Source organism: Mytilus galloprovincialis, chromosome 9 (genome assembly GCF_965363235.1).
Source record: "Mytilus galloprovincialis chromosome 9, xbMytGall1.hap1.1, whole genome shotgun sequence".
Taxonomy (NCBI): Eukaryota; Metazoa; Mollusca; class Bivalvia; order Mytilida; family Mytilidae; genus Mytilus; species Mytilus galloprovincialis.
The window spans coordinates 20,220,966-20,239,345 of record NC_134846.1 but is presented as its reverse complement, the minus strand read 5'-3'; the positions used below and the strand labels follow the sequence as shown (position 1 = coordinate 20,239,345).

At 31.3% G+C, this 18,380-nt stretch overlaps 1 protein-coding gene across 6 annotated transcripts in view; it reads left to right on the top strand.

Moving 5' to 3' along the window:
* LOC143044587 (multidrug resistance-associated protein 1-like) overlaps window positions 1-18,380 on the top strand; it is a 72,155-nt gene that overhangs the window by 13,792 nt on the left and 39,983 nt on the right. For 4 of the 6 annotated variants that reach the window (XM_076216647.1, XM_076216648.1, XM_076216646.1 and 1 more), the window contains exons 8-21: window positions 74-313; window positions 835-1,012; window positions 2,349-2,603; window positions 3,078-3,143; window positions 4,529-4,666; window positions 5,606-5,752; window positions 7,208-7,292; window positions 8,217-8,283; window positions 11,383-11,509; window positions 11,920-12,096; window positions 12,414-12,581; window positions 13,119-13,311; window positions 16,083-16,158; window positions 16,653-16,676. In XM_076216647.1, coding sequence (XP_076072762.1) covers window positions 74-313; window positions 835-1,012; window positions 2,349-2,603; window positions 3,078-3,143; window positions 4,529-4,666; window positions 5,606-5,752; window positions 7,208-7,292; window positions 8,217-8,283; window positions 11,383-11,509; window positions 11,920-12,096; window positions 12,414-12,581; window positions 13,119-13,311; window positions 16,083-16,158; window positions 16,653-16,676 — 1,941 coding nt within the window. The remainder of the gene's footprint in view (window positions 1-73; window positions 314-834; window positions 1,013-2,348; window positions 2,604-3,077; window positions 3,144-4,528; window positions 4,667-5,605; window positions 5,753-7,207; window positions 7,293-8,216; window positions 8,284-11,382; window positions 11,510-11,919; window positions 12,097-12,413; window positions 12,582-13,118; window positions 13,312-16,082; window positions 16,159-16,652; window positions 16,677-18,380) is intronic. The other 2 variants (XM_076216650.1, XM_076216649.1) reach the window with 1 other exon arrangement.

The following is an 18,380-nucleotide window of genomic DNA, read 5'->3' as shown; positions in this document are numbered from 1 at the left end:
TCTGTTTTGACATTGAGGACAATGGATCTTTATTTAATTGAAATTATACAATTCTTCCATTTTATTTTTGCAGGAAAAAGCAAAGACGACCTGAGAATGGTGAGGTGGCTGACACCAATGGCATTGAAATGAAAACAAGAACAGAAGATGGACAATTATATACAGAGGTCGAGGTCAAAGATGGAGCAAACAAACCTCCAGAGAAGAAACTTCTAATCTGCTTCATTAAAGTGTTTGGACCTATCTGTCTCTTACATGCATTTTACAAGTTGTTATTTGATATACTCCAGTTTATTAGTCCACTTATTTTGAGGTAATTAAAAATAAGTTGTTTTGGAAAAATTCTCATAAACCTTAAGAAATATTAGTTGCATGACCTAACAATTATATACTAATACTATACTGTACTTGTTACAGTATACTCCACCCCTTCTGATATAGGCTAAAGAAATATATCCTCTACTGTAATGTTATTTCAAATCACCAAACCATTCCATTTTGTTTTGATATTTATTTTATTGATGGATTTTGGATATAATAATATATCTGCACATCCAATGGACATGTATGCAAAATTTTTGTCAAAACCATGCACAATCACATATTTTCAATATTTTCCAAATTCAGAGCTGTATTCAGTTTGAATGTTGTGTCCATACTAGCCCCAACCGTTCAGGGTTCAACCTCTGCTGGCGTATAAAGCTGTGCCCTGCGGAGCATCTGGTTCTAAGTTAACCTATTTCAAAATAAATTGATATCTTTATTTCATTGTTTTTAGTATTCACCTTTTAAACAACAGAATAGATGTCGTCATGGTTACATATTTATTTTCAGATTGTTAATTCGGTTTACCAAAGACAAGGAAGAGTATGAATGGAGAGGATATTTATACAGTGTTTTAATGTTTCTTGTTGCTGTTGTACAGTCGTTAATTTTACATCAATACTTTCATGGTGCTCAGTTGGTTGGAATGAGATTGAGGACTTCTATTATAGCTGCTGTTTATAACAAGGTATGTTTCCCTAGGAAAACAGTATAGGAAAATCACTTATCCATGTTATCTCTGTAGTTCTCGTATACTGGTAAGTACTATGGAAGCATTACCAGTTTTTTGTTTGTTTAGAGACTGACCAATTTTTATACAACCGCAAAAAATAGTGAATTGCTCAAAGGCAAAAAAAAAATTTTAAGTTCATTAGACCACATTCATTCTGTGTCGGAAACCTATGCTGTGTCAACTATTTAATCACAATCCAAATTTAGAGCTGAATCCAGCTTGAATGTTGTGTCCATACTTGCCCCAACCGTTCAGGGTTCAACCTTTGCAGTCGTATAAAGCTGCGCCCTGCGGAGCATCTGGTCTATGGTTTGTATCCATACTTTGGTGAAACTATGAATTCCAATATCCATGAAAATACAAAATTTCCATAATCAACATAAAAATGATACCCATGATGATGTAAATTACTTCTGTGAAAGTACTTTTATTCGTGGGGTACCACTGTTTTTGTGGTTTTTTGGATGATTTTATCCACAAATTTAAGTGTCCAAGAAATTAAACAACCGTTGTCCAAATCAAAACATTAAAATATCCTTATTTAGGTTTGACTACTGATTTGATCTAGAGAATATATTGAATATCGCCAAATCTGAGAATTCTATAATAGTAGTCACAGAGCAAACGCACTATGAACTACAACTGATTGCAGGATTATACATATTTAATCTTTTTTTTTAAATAACCTAAACTGTAAAACTTTTTATCTTGTAATTCTCATAAAAAAAATATTTTTGATGATGAAAGTCAGATTTCTGGTATTGATATGCTATGATAAAGTGTTCATTTTATATCCTCATAGTTCTTGTACAATGGGGAAATAATAATTTCATGCTAGGCTTGCTTTTGATAAGAAATATTTCCCAATTCACACCGAACAGCAAGCGATAAAGGGCCCAAAAAATACTAGTATAAAACCATTCACACAGGAAGACGAATGGTCTAATTTGTATAAAAACTCATAAAGATGATTCTCCTTCTGAATAGTTTTATTTATGATACAAAGATAATCATAACAATTTAAACAGCTCAAAGACCTTAAATCTATTAAGCATGTTTAGGTATTTATGACACTTGACTTTAGAATTTCTACACTTGAACACTTGACATCATACAACAGTCACTTTTAATTTGTAATGTCAGAAAATTTATGCTGTGAAGTCTTAATTTTCCAAGAAAGTCAGTGATGTCCATGAATGGTGAAAAAATAGCGATAATTTGAATTCAAATGTTAAAGATAATCAAATGACAGAATGTCTGATATAAATAAATTTCCTTGTTTTATTTACAGATGTTGAAGTTATCCAGTTCTGCCAGGAGAACTGCTACTGTAGGAGAAATAGTCAACTTAATGGCCGTCGATGCCCAGAGATTTATGGACCTGATGACCTATTTCCATACTATCTGGTCTGGACCATTTCAGATTGCTCTGTCTTTGTACTTCCTGTGGCAGCTTCTTGGACCGTCCATCTTGGCAGGGTTTGGTGTTATGGTGCTACTGATACCTATTAATGCAGTCATTGCCAAAAAGAATAGAGATTTACAGGTATCAAAGCTGTTTCATGAAAGTGTTTGAAAACTTGATGTATTGTTACAAAGTTATAATAAAATTGAAGGAAGGGATTCAATCAACCTCAAATTCTTTGAAGAAAAATTAAAGCATTAAGATAAGAGTAATGTAAATCACTAACAAGATTCATGGGATAGGCCATAAAGCATGCTTTTATGAAATATTGTAACCTAACACTCATGATATAGAAAATATAAAAATCTGTACCTCTCAGAACATTTCAGCAGGGTCATGAATAAATGAAATACTCAAAGGAAACAAAACTTATGTTTAAAATTTTATTGAAAGTTTATTTTCAGTTTTGTGTCACTTATTCTGTGTTCCACAGTTTTGTGTCACTTATTGTGTTTTCCACATGAATTGACTGTCAAACTAAAGTATGTTCACTTGGTAATTTTGCTTGAATTTGAAGGATTTTATTAACAAAAAGATGAACTTATATTTTTCCAGATGAAGCAAATGAGATTAAAAGATTCGAGAATCAAACTGATGAATGAAGTTTTAAATGGTATAAAAGTAAGTAAAATTAACAGATTGAAATAAGAAATATTATATACATGTTGATAAAACACAATTTGTGTTATGATATACCACAAAATGAATTATACCAACCTCTTGCTTTGACCTCAGTAAGTATATATGATATAATATTTTGTTTACTGTAATAAAAATAAATCTTTGAAACGCCAGATCATAACTAGAATTCCTAAATCTAGATTGATGGGACCAAGAAAGTCAGCCATTTAAATACATTTATTGATTTGTTTATTTGACAAACAGAAATACAAAGATAAATTAACAATTTTTATTGGAAATGATATAAAACTCCTGATTGATTTAAAATAAAAAAAAATTGATATATTCTGCAAAAAGAGTTCAGGGAATTATATTGGCTTAGATAGTACTCTCAACAGTCAGGGGACTTACTGAAATAAGTGATTTTTAAATCACTTATTTGAGTAGCAAATTCGAAGTTTTGTCACAAATTTGTGATTTTGTAGTTTTACCAAAATTTTAAACACATAGGTTTAAAAAATATCTTTTCATTAGTAAAATTGAAAAAAAAATGAATTTTTTGCTTCTTTTAAGTATCAAGGTTAATGCCTTTGATGCTTTCATTTAGCTGCAAATTCTATTTTAGTTGATAAATGCTATAATAATGGCTTTACATAATGAACTGATACTTTCATAACAGATTTTTCCCAGCAGTGGGAGTATTTTTCCTGTAAAGTTCAAGGTTTCATATTTCAGATTATGTAATAAAATTCTACTGTTTGCGATAAAAATTTCACTGTTCGCAGGGGGGGGGGGGGGGGTTGAAATTAGTGGGGTTAATAAAAGAATGATACTTAAAGAAGTGATTTTTGGGAAGGAAATTGAAGTATGATACTTAAACAAGTGATTTTTATGTCATTATCCTAGATTCAGTACAAGGTCATCACCTGAAATGACCTGGTCATTCTAGACAACACAGATGTTGGTTCTGATAAGTTTAGAAACATAATTGGTCCCTGGATCATTAGTATTCTATATTTAAAGCTACAGTAAAATTAAATCACTTCTTCTAGTGATTATTTTGTACTACTTAAATAGGTGATTATTAAAGAAAGACAACTCTTACTTTCAACCTTTATGGAAATAATGTTACTTGAATCAGTGATTTAGAAAATCACTCATTTAAGTATTAAAGTCCCCTGACTGCTCAAGAGTTTTACCTAAATAAAGGAAAACTTACAACATTGTATGTGACAAATCAAGTGGTATTTTACTCTAGTTTGTATATGGCCTGTATTTAGGTATATAGCTAATGGAATAAAAGGAAATGAAAAATAACAACTTTTCACAATTAAAATGTTTTTTCAAAGTGAGCTTTGAATTATAAACTTTTATTTCATTTTTAGGTCCTTAAACTGTATGCCTGGGAGCCGTCATTTGAAAAGCAGATTTTAGATATACGTAACAAAGAATTAGTCGTCCTGAGGAGAATGGCATATCTAAATGCTGTTGTGTCATTTACATGGACTACAGCCCCATTCTTGGTAAGATTGTCGTAGGATTAAAAAATGTCCAATCATAGCTGGTTGAACTTTGACCCTGTGACTGGGTGACTTGACCCAAAAGAGGATATCTTCATGATCTTAGAAATCAATCATACGTTGTAGGTTTCTATTAACAAAATGTGATAGGTATATGTTTATATGTTAATGAGAGAGAAACTTTAAACAGCATAGATACCAAAAACCAAAAGGCATTTGTTTATTTGGTACTGATAAACATGTATGCTTTTTATCAATAACTGTTTAAAGTCCAATTTGGCACAAGGGAATCTGTTTTATATCAAATAACACAATCATCACACAGACTCCCTGATGGATGATGGCTGTATCATCAATAGTTAGCTAATACTATGAAAAATATACAGATGCTATGAAATAACAAGACCTTTTTATGACCCATGTTTTCAGCTGTATATCTGATCAGGGCTATTCCAGAAAAAAATGTATGGGGGTGTTGGAAGGCAGTTTTTGTCAGCACCCGCCACCCAGACAATTGTATTTGAGAATTATAGTGCATTATAGTCTGAAAAGTTGCTCTGATACCCATCACCCATGTATTATTAATATAATGTGCCTTCCGATCCCCCATACATTTTTTTCTGGAATAGCTCTCAGCAAGCTTAGCTCTTTGTCTGACAACCTGTGGTGGTGTTCAATATCTCTTTTACCCTTGGTTAAGTTGTAAAAAATCAATGTGATTTTGCAATATTATTTTTCCCATTCTGGATAGACAAATTAACATTTTGATATGCTCACTGGAGCATGAATTTAAGAAAAAAATAAAGTTAGATACCTTCTTAACTGAGAGGAGTAATTTAGTATTTTACTCCCAACTAAAGTCAAATGTATATTATTTTTTTCTTAACAATTTTCGAAAATTCTGTGAACCATACTTGAAAATTTGTGAAATGTATGTTTTAGGTGTCTTTGGTGACATTTGCTGTGTATGTAATGATAGACCCAGCTAATATCCTGGATGCTGACAAGGCTTTTGTCTCGCTCTCTCTGTTTAACATTCTGAGATTTCCCCTATCTATGTTACCTCAGGTCATCTCAATGTTAGTACAGGTAAGTCATACTTTGATATTTCACCTGTCTGTGTTACCTCAGGTCATCTCAATGTTATTACAGGTAAGTCATACTTTGATATTTCACCTGTCTATGTTACCTCAGGTCATCTCAATGTTAGTACAGGTAAGTCATACTTTGATATTTCACCTGTCTATGTTGCCTCAGGTTATCTCAATGTTAGTACAGGTAAGTCATACTTTGATATTTCACCTGTCTATGTTACCTCAGGTCATCTCAATGTTAGTACAGGTAAGTCATACTTTGATATTTCACCTGTCTATGTTGCCTCAGGTTATCTCAATATTAATCAATTGTAAAAAGAATTTTCCTCATTGGAAAAGTAAGTTGGTTACCCCTCAAACAGGTGCTTGATAAGAAGCTTTTCATCACGTCACTTTATGAGATGAGGGGCATTGAATCTGTGATTTGTTGAAATTGGAAAAGTGTAATCAACACAGTATGGCATTTAAAATTCTATTCTTTTCGTGTGAATTCACTATTGTTTATAGATACCAGTATTTACTGATTTTGATTGATAATATAGGGTTATTGCATGAATATAGGGGAATATTGTCCCGAGTAGAATTTTATATTGCACGAGCTTGAGAGTGGCAATATATGTTCTACGAGGGACAACATTCCCCAATATTCATACAATAACCCTTTTATTGTATAGCAATATAATATTTGAAAGTAAAAATTGGTTTAAACTAAGATTTTGTTGTTGATGACGTCATGAATTTTGAAGATTTATTGCAATAGTGCAATATTGGAATTTATTACATGCTAACTTTTGGTTACTTTCTGTATGAAATATTATATTGCTATACAATAAAGTAAATTACAAATTTTAATATTCAAGGAAGTACAAATTTTCTAAAGCATTGTCACACATTGTCACACATTGTCAGACTTTTGCCAAACCACAAAATTAAATATCTACAAATATACACTTTTTCATCAATCCATGAAAATTAATACCCCTGAAAAATAAAGAATAAACAGTATTAGATTTTATTGTATAAACATTAAATTTGTAAAGTTTTGGATTAGCAGTAAAAATTAAGTATAGAAAAGGTAACTGAGGGCTTTTTCAGAAAAAAATGTAGGGGGGGGGGAAGGCAGTTTTTGTCAGCACCTGCCACCCAGACAATTGTAATTGAGAATTATAGTACATAATAGTGTGAAAGTTGCTCTGATACCCATCACTCATGTATTATTAATACAGTGTGCCATCCAACCCCCCCCCCCCCCCCCCCATACATGTTTTTCTGGAATAGCCCTGATTTATCTTTTGTTATAGAATTATAGTAATATTTACACTAAAAAAGAAAGGCTCATGACATACACTATGACATAGTTAAAGTAGTTTAATAAATGAATAATTCTCATATGTTGTTGAGTTACTGCCTCATTAGCATATTTTATGTAAATTGACTTGTTATTTTTCAGGCAAGTGTATCATTGAAGAGAATACAAACATTCCTTAACAATGATGAGTTAGATTATAGTGCATTCTCAAGGGATATCAATGCTAGTAAGTTCTATTAAATGAGCCTCATCATGGGGTTCTTAATTAGTGTTTTACCTGGCTGTTTTTATAGTTATTATTTGATCATAAGACCAAATATTTCATGATTTTTTGTATTATTTGATAATCTAGAACTGTATTTTTGTTTATTTGATTACTTTGTTTAAAAAAATGATTAATGATTATGTGATTATATTGACAAAACATTTGTGATTATGTGATTACTTAGACACCCCATGAGGGACCTCTTAAACATTTGTGATTATATGATTACTTGGACACCCCATGAGGGACCTCTTAAACATTTGTGATTATGTGATTACTTGGACACCCCATGAGGGACCTCTTAAACATTTGTGATTATATGATTACTTGGACACCCCATGAGGGACCTCTTAAACATTTGTGATTATGTGATTACTTGGACACCCCATGAGGGACCTCTTAAACATTTGTGATTATGTGATTATTTGGACACCCCATGAGGGACCTCTTAAACATTTGTGATTATGTGATTACTTGAACACCCCATGAGGGACCTCTTAAACATTTGTGATTATGTGATTACTTGGACACCCCATGAGGGACCTCTTAAACGTATCTTTTCTTTTCTTTGAAGATGTTATACAAAATTCTGTTTAATGACCAGCAGTCAATATAATGAAAATAGCAGAAGAGGCTGGAAATGCTTTCTCCTCTACACCTTCTAAGCTTGACATGCTTGATGAGAGTCGGTATTGGTTAAAGTTTTGAATTCGATGCCCAGATATAAAATTTCCTTTTCTTTTAATATCTATAGTCATTTATAGAGCTATTTCTCATGTTCATGTTCTATGTTCATGAATTTGTGTAGGAATACATCATGAAATTGGTTAATACTCTTTTTAGTAGCAAAGTAATTTAGATTTGTATCTCCATTTTATATTACAGAACATGCCATTACGATAGAGAAAGGAGTATTCTCATGGGAGAAAGATTCTACAGCCACACTGAAAGAGTAAGTTTGGATTGTAGTTCTATAAATTAAAGTAGTATACCAGCAGATATCAATATTTCAAGGGGCATTAGCTTTAAAACTCATGTTCACCAATTTGACTCAAATTCTAATATTGGATTGTTGTTTTTTTTGTTTCTTTGCTTATTTTGACAAATTGAACCAAACTTGGTAAAAGCAAATCCTATCTTTAATATTCTTGTATATATTGTAGGTAATGCCCCTTTAAGATCATTGGTTAAGTTGAAACAATTGCAGAAAAAAACTGAAGAGCTGTTTTGTTAATAAAAGAACAAAAAAATCAAAATGTAAAAAGGTTAATCTACAAATGCATACAAGATTGAGATTTTTAAAAAGCTATAAAGTGCTTCGCTCTGTCCTAATTTAATGTAATATGTATGCATGTGATTGTTGATTTAGTATTGGAAATGTGGTATTTTTAGATATTGATTGATATGAAATGAATGAATTTCAAGAGTGTGTGTTATACACCCATGCTTTTAAATTTTTTAAATTACTTGTTGAAAATTACAACAAATATAAATAGACACAATTCTTCAGGTGTGCCTAGATTGTCAGAAGTTATAAAATACAGATAATAAAATTGAGAATGGAAATGGGGAATGTGTCAAAGAGTCAACAACCCGACAAAATAAAAAACAACAGCAGAGGGTCACCAACAGGTCTTCAATGTAGCGAGAAATTCCCGCACCCGGAGGCATTTTTGTAAACATTGTATAAGGAACTTTGTTCAGCAAAGGAAATCATGCATTTTGCAGAGTATATCAAAGCAAATAAACACATATTAATAATTGATATTTCAATTTTGAATTTATCTGTGAAATATATGTATATATGAAATATATGTATAATTATATAAAATGAACATGAATAATTGACAGTTGATAGGAACTGAAATTGAAATTCACACAAATAATCTAATTGCATTTGACGAGAAAATTTGATGAGTACTGGTTTACGGGGATTCACGCTTCAGACAGCTGACGATGAGTCCTGTTTTACTGGGATCGGAATACCTCTTTTATATTTCCCACTCAAAACAGTGCATACACAAGTTACCTTTCTTTGTTGAATACACGGATGAAAGTGTAAACATGGTGCTTCTGTTTGTTGAAAACTGTGTAAAAATCAGAGGAAATTTATGGAATTTACGAGAATTGGAAATGAGGGAACATTTTTTTTGAAAGAATATGGAAGAATTGAAGCCAAACTTGTATACCTTTTTAACATAAATGTCGTTTTATGTACAAAACACTTGGAATGGACATTGTTCAATGTAAGGAATTTGTACAGCCTCATTATATTTTTCAAAACTTTGCCGTTTTGGGTTAAAAAATTACGATTTTGGGTCAAAGAGCAGAATTTTGAGAATTTCACCTAGATAATGCTGAAAATTTGAAAATTTGAATATTATATGAAGAAAAAATTATCAAAACACGAACAAAACTGGTGTTAGTGAATGAAATAAAGACACAAATAACTACAGACAAGTTTTTATTGACATTTATTATGAAGATCTCCCACTTGAGTAATAGTAGCCAGGGAAGCCATCGTCTCAGAGAAGCTTCTGTCTGGGCAGCTATTGGTGAAAGGGTTAAGCCAATAGTTGTTGCTGTATCTCAGCCACATCATAATGCAACCAATCAGAATCTATTTGTGATAAGTAATTAATTCAAGATGAAGTGTATGGCGACTGGAACTTATAGCTCTGCACCCTGATGCGAAGTAATAAAGCATGAGGCCAAACAAGAAATCTTTGTTGAAAACATTATTGATGATTGGACAAAAGTTTAAGGTGGTACCTTACACTACATCATGTACATGGAGATTACTCTGTAAAATTAGCTAAACAATTTAATTATGTTGTGTTGTTAGGGGAATATTAAGATTCTCAATGATCAAAATAAGTGTTTGTCAAACTGCTATATAACCAGTGTTATTTTTCTGATAAAATGGTTGGTTCGAATTTTTTGAAATTTTGAAATTTTTGTCAAAGATTCAAAGTAAATACTTCGTCAAAATTTTATGAAAATTAAACGAGCCAAATAAATCTTAGCTAAGGTGTTGGGTACCACCTTAAGGGCATACGATACAGTTACATGGGAGGTAATGACATTGCTACATAAAATGTTATTTTCGCGACATCAAACTGTGACATATCGGGAAAAGATGCATTTTTCAACTGATTTTTATCATTCAAACTGATTTAATTTGAAAACGAGTGCATGGACCCTGTATTTTTCAAAACGACATTTTGTTTCATTTTGCAGGGAGATTATTTAGACCAAATTTCATAAAACTGTAAATAGTGCATTTTTTAAAAATTTTATAAATATACATGATATACAGCAAAAAATGACGTTTTTTTAACAATTCATGACCATTTGATAAATATGTGTTATTTCTGAATAAAAAATGCATAAATTTTTATGATACTTATAAAATACAGAAATTACAAATTATTAACAAAAAACAATTTGTGTTTATCTTTTAAAACAAAAAAAAATTTTGAAAGGAAAACTACGGCCACAAATCTGAATTTTGAGCAAATATACAAAATTTCAACCTTATTTAACTCAAAAAGTAGCACATGAAGGTTTATTTTGTATTACATATTTGATTTAATCAGGTAAAAAATAGCCTATGTGCAAATTTTCATCAACTTGTAAATACAGGATCAAATGGTAATTTTTGAAATCTCAAGAAGAGATTTTATATGAATTTATAGGGTTAAATATACTTACCATTGCGATGAGAACATGTTGTGAAAGCAAACATATTCTATATAATATAAATGTAATTTCATGGTAAGTATATTTAACCAAATTCATATAAAAACTGTATCATATGCCTTTAAGGTTAATGATACTATGATTGCAGAAAATGCTTCATACTAATAATCCAAAACAAATTAAAATTTTTAGTCTTTTTCTGTCAAAAAAACTCTTTTGCAGTGCTCCAAATGAAAAAATCACCACAAAATAATTTTGGAAATTTGTAGTAATTGTAGAATAAGTGAAATGTACACATCAGTTGAATAAGTTGCATCTGAGCATAACATATCTTTTATTTATATTTCAGGATGTCAATAGAGATACCTGATGGATCCTTGGTAGCAGTAGTGGGACAGGTGGGTTGTGGGAAATCGTCACTCCTGTCAGCCATATTGGGAGAAATGGATACTATTTCAGGAAAAGTTAATGTTAAGGTTTGTTTATTTACCAATGATTGAATAGAGAAATATATTGAAATTAGTTATTAAATGAATCCAAGAACTTATTATATAGTTTACAGTTTTGTAATTAAAGGATGATATATTTATATAGATTTTCCATAATTTTGTGATTTGTCATTTTATGATAAGTTACAACAGACCAAACTTGATTTTCATCGTTTTTATAAACAAATAGAAAAATAGAAAAAGGTGTACCTCTTCAGCTTGAACATGTCGAAGAACATATGTTTTCACATTTGTACATCTTGTTAAGTTACCAATTTGTGTTTTTGTTTCAGTTCAAACTTTCTATTGCCTGTAGAAAAATATGATAATGTTCATTTTCAGATATTGCTGTAGTTGTTAATTGGAATTATTTATGAAATGATTTGTTTTTTTTTCAGGGAAGTATGGCTTATGTTGCCCAGCAAGCCTGGATTCAAAATACAACTCTACAAAACAACATCTTATTTGGTAAAAATCTAAACCAGAGTGAATATGATAAAGTTCTTGATGGCACAGCACTCAGACCTGATCTGGAGATCTTACCTGGGGGTGATCAAACAGAAATTGGTGAAAAGGTAGAATTAATAATTCAATGGTGTGACTTTTGTACTTAGTTTTTTCTTCTAAATTTTTCTAAACATTGCAAAATATGCAGTATTTAGCTAAAGTTTGACTTACATTAACATTTTATACTTTATCCATGCTTAGGACTTTGAAAAAATGTGCAGTTTTAGGTGTTTGATAGACAGATATGAATAGTTCATCCACATAACCAGTTTTAACAAACATATGAAACTTGACATTCAATTGATTCAGTTCCCTGCTCAACCATCAACAAATTTAGAAAAAGAATATGTATATCCTATCACAATCACAATTTTGTTTCTTACAGGGTATAAATTTGAGTGGAGGTCAAAAGCAGAGAGTCAGTTTAGCCAGAGCTGTTTATCAGGATGCAGACGTGTATCTCCTTGACGACCCTCTCAGTGCTGTTGACTCTCACGTTGGAAAACACATCTTTGATGAAGTTTTGGGACCAAATGGACTTTTGAGAAATAAGGTTAGTAGTGACCACAGTTTTGATAATGGCTTTTATGAATATAAGCATTGGTCATATCATAATTACTAACTTTCATGTTGATTAACTTTTTTCTTTGGATTTTTCAGACACTCTTTTTCAACTAATTACCAATGAAATATTTAAAGAAGTGTCATCCAACCCCCATCAATCTATTTTTTTTTTTAAAAGTATACATGTATCTATAGCTAAGGAGTGAGTAAAATCACTTTTTAAGCCTCATTTATGGGCATAATGTTTTCTGGTCTGTTCGTCCGTTCGTCAGTCCATTCTTCCATTCGTCCGTCTGTCCTGCCTCAGGTTAAAGTTTTTTGTTGAGGTAGTTTTTGATGAAGTTGAGGTCCAATCAACTTGAAACTTAGTAAATATGTTCCCTTATGAACTTTCTAATTTTAATGTCAAATTAGAGATTTTACCCTATTTTCACAGTCCACTGAACATAGAAAACGATAGTGTGGATGGGGATCTGTGTACTTTGGACACATTCTTGTTTCAAAACAAAATTTTCTATTTTTCCAGACAAGAATTTTGGTAACCCATGGAATTAGTTTCTTATCTAAAGTAGATATAATTATAACCTTAGTGGATGGTAAAATAAGTGAGATGGGATCATACAGCGATCTTATCAGCCATGCTGGAGCATTTGCTGAGTTTCTCAAGAATTATCTTAATGAAGAATTAGAAAAAGAAGATCTAGAAGATGAAATTGAAGGTAAAGTATGATGCAGGGTATTATAAAATCAGTTGAATTAAATAAATAAATAAAATCCATTTTATAAAGATGAAAAAAAAAACAGAAATTGGGTGTAGATATTTTTAAAGCTTTATTTTTGTATTTGGGAATAAAATTGCAGTAGTAAATGAATACAATAATCACTGAGAACATAAAATACAAAGAAATTGAAAATGACACTCTAGATACTCATGATTGCCAGTAGCACAAGTTTATGAATACGTAATCTGATATTTTTTACCTTATAGCCTAGTATAGGTATTCACTGGGTTCTTGAATATTTTATACAATTATATTTGCATATACACATGCTGCAATTCTTGTCAGCTTTTTTTTATAAAATTTATATTAAAACATCTTATCTGCAGTGTCTTGGAAGATCAGCACCAATGTCTATTTTTTACTAGAATTATGCCCAAATGAAATTTAATCAATATGGAAATTTGTTATACAATATATTTATATGAATAAGATATTAAACTAGTTTAGAAATCAGCACAGAAGAACTATTGTGAAAGAAGTTATGTCCCTTGAAAATATTAATTACATGGAAAATTGCATTGTAAGTAATTTCACAGCTACATTTTGTAGGACATTTCTACAAGTATATATTGCTGAGATACTCACCTTATTAAGGAAGCTTGCTTGTCATGTTTTGGAATTTTGGTCAGATTTTAGGAATCCTCTGGTTTTATACATTTGAATGCCTTCTAAAATTTTGCCCGGTGACTCCCATTTTTATACAACCCCAAAAAAATTTTGGGTTCGTATAATGGTATGATGTCGTCGTCTGCGTCGTCGTCATCCGAAGACACTTTGGTTTCCGGATAATAACTTTAGTTTAAGTGAATAGATCTTAATGAAATTTTTCAGAAGGTTCAATACCACAAAAGGAAGGTTGGGATTTATTTTGGGGATGATGGTCCGAACCGTTTAGGAATAAGGGGCCCAAAAGGGGTCAAAACAAGCATTTTTCTAGTTTCAGGATAATAACTTGTTTACCAGTATTTCAATTGCTCTGAAAGTATACTGCAATGTTTAAAATCACAAGTAGAAGGTTTGGATTCATTTAAGGGGTTATGGGGCCAAAGTTTAGGAATTAAGGGCCAAAAAGGGGCCAAAACAAGCATGTTTCTAGTTTCCAGACAATACCTTGTGTGTAATTGCATGGATCTCTGAAATTGTACCACAATGTACCATATAACAAAGGGGAGGCAGGGATTAAGTTTTGGGTTAATTGCCCAAAATATGTAGGAATTAAGGGCCAAAAAAGGGCCAAAAAGAAGCATGTTTCTAGTTTCCAAACAATCATGACAATAACTTGTGTTTAAGTGTATGGATCTCTCTGAAATCGTACTACAAGGTTCAATATTACAAAGGAAAGCATGGGATTGAGTTTAAGGGTTATTGCTCCAGGGGGGGGGGGGGGTTTCAATAAATTGGGGGGGGGGGGTCTCAGTTTACCATTTTTTTTAAGGGATTTTTTTTTTTCAACATTTTTCAAATTTCAAATTTTGAAAAGTTTCAATAAGAAATATTCAATTGCACAGTATTGTGCAATAGATGTGTTTGATCTTGAACCACATTAATTTTGTGGCAAAAACCTATATTATGTCAAAAGTTTGATCACAATCTAAATTCAGACAGTATCAAGCTTGAATATTGTGACCAAATTTGCCCCAACTGTTCAGGGTTCGACCACTGGGGTCGTATAAAGCTGCACCCTGCGGAGCACCTGGTTCTTTTTATAATTCTTTTACATGTATAATGATAAGCTGTCTGTTAAAATCTTATAAAATTTTATTAAACCCCCGCTTTAAAAAAGGGGGGGTATACTGTTTTACCTCTGTCTGTCAGTCCGTCCGTCCGTCCATCAGTCCGTCCGTCAGTCCGTCCGTCAGTCAGTCAGTCAGTCCGTCCCATGAAACTTTCGTCACATTTTTCTCAGGAACTACACATCCACCCTTTCTGTAATTTGGTATCAACATTTATATATGTCAGCCACACCGTGTGATGCGTTTTCAGATTCATCACTTGACAACTTCCTGTTTACCGAACACTTGTCTGATTTTACACATGATAGCCAAGTTGAAAATTTTCGTCACATTTTTCTCAGGAACTACAATACAAGGATTTCTGAAATTTGGTTTCAGGATTTATATAAGTCAGCTATACCGTGTGATGCGTTTTCAGATTCATCACTCGACTACTTCCTGTTTACCGAACACTTGTCTGATTTTACACATGATAGCCAAGTTGAAAATTTTCGTCACATTTTTCTCAGGTACTACAATACAAGGATTTCTGAAATTTGGTTTCAGGATTTTTATAAGTCAGCTATACCGTGTGATGCGTTTTCAGATTCATCACTCGACAACTTCCTGTTTACCGAACACTTGCATATTTTTACACTATTAATATTATCCACTTGCGGCGGGGGTATCATCAGTGAGCAGTAGCTCGCAGTTTCACTTGTTTAATTATTTAATAGTTTTTGAGGACTTAAACCTGTCAATGATAAAGCTATGAAAAGTCAACAGAGAACATTTTCCCACCAAAATTTCAAGGCTAATACCTCGAAAACAAGCATGGTGACTATATATTTTTTTTTCTCTTTTGATTCCTTTATTAATCCCCTATCAATATATGCTAGTGTTTTGAAAAGTTAATTATTTTGAAATTGATAAGCCAACTCCCTTAAAAACTTTGTTATAATTTTCGAATTTACAGTAACTCAATTTTATTTTCAGATTTACAAATAGCTGAAGATATGGTTAACAAGTTAGAGAATGTAATGGACGACAATAAGACTAAGCTACTCAAACAGTAAGTGTCAGCAATGGTTCATTGATTGTTCAGGAAGTTATGTAAAAGCTAAAATTGCATTGGTGTTATACGTTCAGTAGCAAATATTACATGTTTTATTAGGACAAGAAAGTACGAGGGGCTGATCTAAATTTGATCTTTAAGGGGGAAGGGAGACACTCAAATTAATTAAATATTGGTGGTTGCATTTTTCTTAGAAATTATTAAAGTGAAATTTTATATTATAAGTGATTTGGTCGGGGAAAATTACCTCCCATGCTACTGTACATCAAATTTAGGAAAAGCTTTAATAATTGGAAATGAATATGAACCCTGATTTGTACAATTACAATAAATTAAGCAAGACTTTCATTGTGCTAGTTTACAAGGTAGCAGTCTTCAGGAGACTCCATTCTGATTTGAGTGAAATAAATGAAAAGTCTCTCTTTTGTCTTAATTAAGTAATATCCTGTTTGTCTAATAAAAAAATCTCATCTATACTTTAATTTATATAGCAAATTGGAAACAGATATAGAGAGGTAGCTATGATTCACAATTTACAGCCACAGAAACATCATTATATCATATCATATTTATTTTTATTTTGATTTGTTTTTGATTTAGTTTGTTTTTCCTAATTTTAACCCATTCAATATTAGTCTGAATAATAGTGTTAGTGACAATAGAAAATGTAGCTGTGTATACATATACTATAGAAAAAAACATTTCTAGTATTAAAGAAAAATATCTTCTAAGGAGTCATGTATTCTCCCATTTTCTTTTTAAATGTGACAGGGTATTTATCAATTATCATTTTTTTGGTGTTATTTTGTTTTAGTAGCATGAAAACACATGTTGTACGGAAATTATTTTAAGGTGGTACCCAACACCTTCACTAAAATTAATTTGGCTCTTTTAATTTTCATAAAATTTGAACAAAGTATTTACTTTGGCCCTTTGACAAAAATATAAAAATTTAAAAAAATTTAAACCAACAATTTATCAGAAAAAATACACTGGTTACATAGCAGTTTGACAAACTCTAATTTTGATCATTGAGAAGCTTAATATTCCCTTAACAACACAACGTAATTAAAACGTTTACCTGATTTTACAGAGTTATCTGCCTGTAGTGTTAGGTACCACCTTTTTTTTTTTTTAAAGAAAACATTGTTGTTTTGCAATATTTGATTGCATCAATTAAAGATTATTGCAAATTGTTTACTGGAAATAAATAAACAGATTAAGAAAAAAGTAATTTGCTGCATTCAAATCAGATTTATGTGCACAATTTTTAAATGCAATACATTTATATCCATTTCTAATTGAAGTTTGTTCACCATAACTAAGAGTGATGTTGACTAATGTAGAATATTTCATTGGTTCCAATTTTCCATTTTAATGTTTGTAGTTCAGATTTATACACAATAATATGAATTATTCCATTTAGGATATATATGTGACTTGTCATGAATGTCAGATGTTTGTAAAAAGGGCAACATTATAACTGAAAAAAATGAGGAAAGAAATACCAAAATATTGGCATCTTAAAGACTTTTGCTGTTTTGTATTTACAATTTTTGTTTGGTTTAAAAGTGTCTAATTGTTTAAGAAATATTCATATTTCATCTAAGCAGGAGACATTTTTTTTTAAAGTGAATTTATGACATTAGGCTGTTCCATATTTATGGCTATCTAAGCAGGAGACATTTTTTTTTAAAGTGAATTTATGACATTTGGCTGTTCCATACTTATGTGCTATTCCTTTGAATTGAAAATGTGAGGGTTCAAGGGTTGGACTGTAAATTTAATTATTTGACATGAGTCATTGTGGTAAGATATATATCCATTGAATGGGTGCAAAATAAGATAGGTGATAGTTGAAGGGAGATTTTGAAAGTTTGCTGTTTAAGAAGGGAACCAGAATGTGTTGTGCAGTTAAATACTTAGGGTATTTGAAGTTCTAACTAAATATAATGAAAGTGATGATGAAAGTTTGAACAGGTCTGATACATTTGAAGTTTTCTCCAATCTAACGAGGCATGTCCAGAAATATTTAATTTTCAATATTTCAGAGTAAAAGTAGTATAATACAATTAGTTTTTAGAATAAAACAATTTGCATGCCTCTAGCTTCCCAAATATCCTTTATTTATAGTGTCAGGCAGGTTGTAGAATTTTTATCCTATACATTTTGTAGTTTTACAAAACAATTTTATCATAAAAAAAAATTACATATATTAA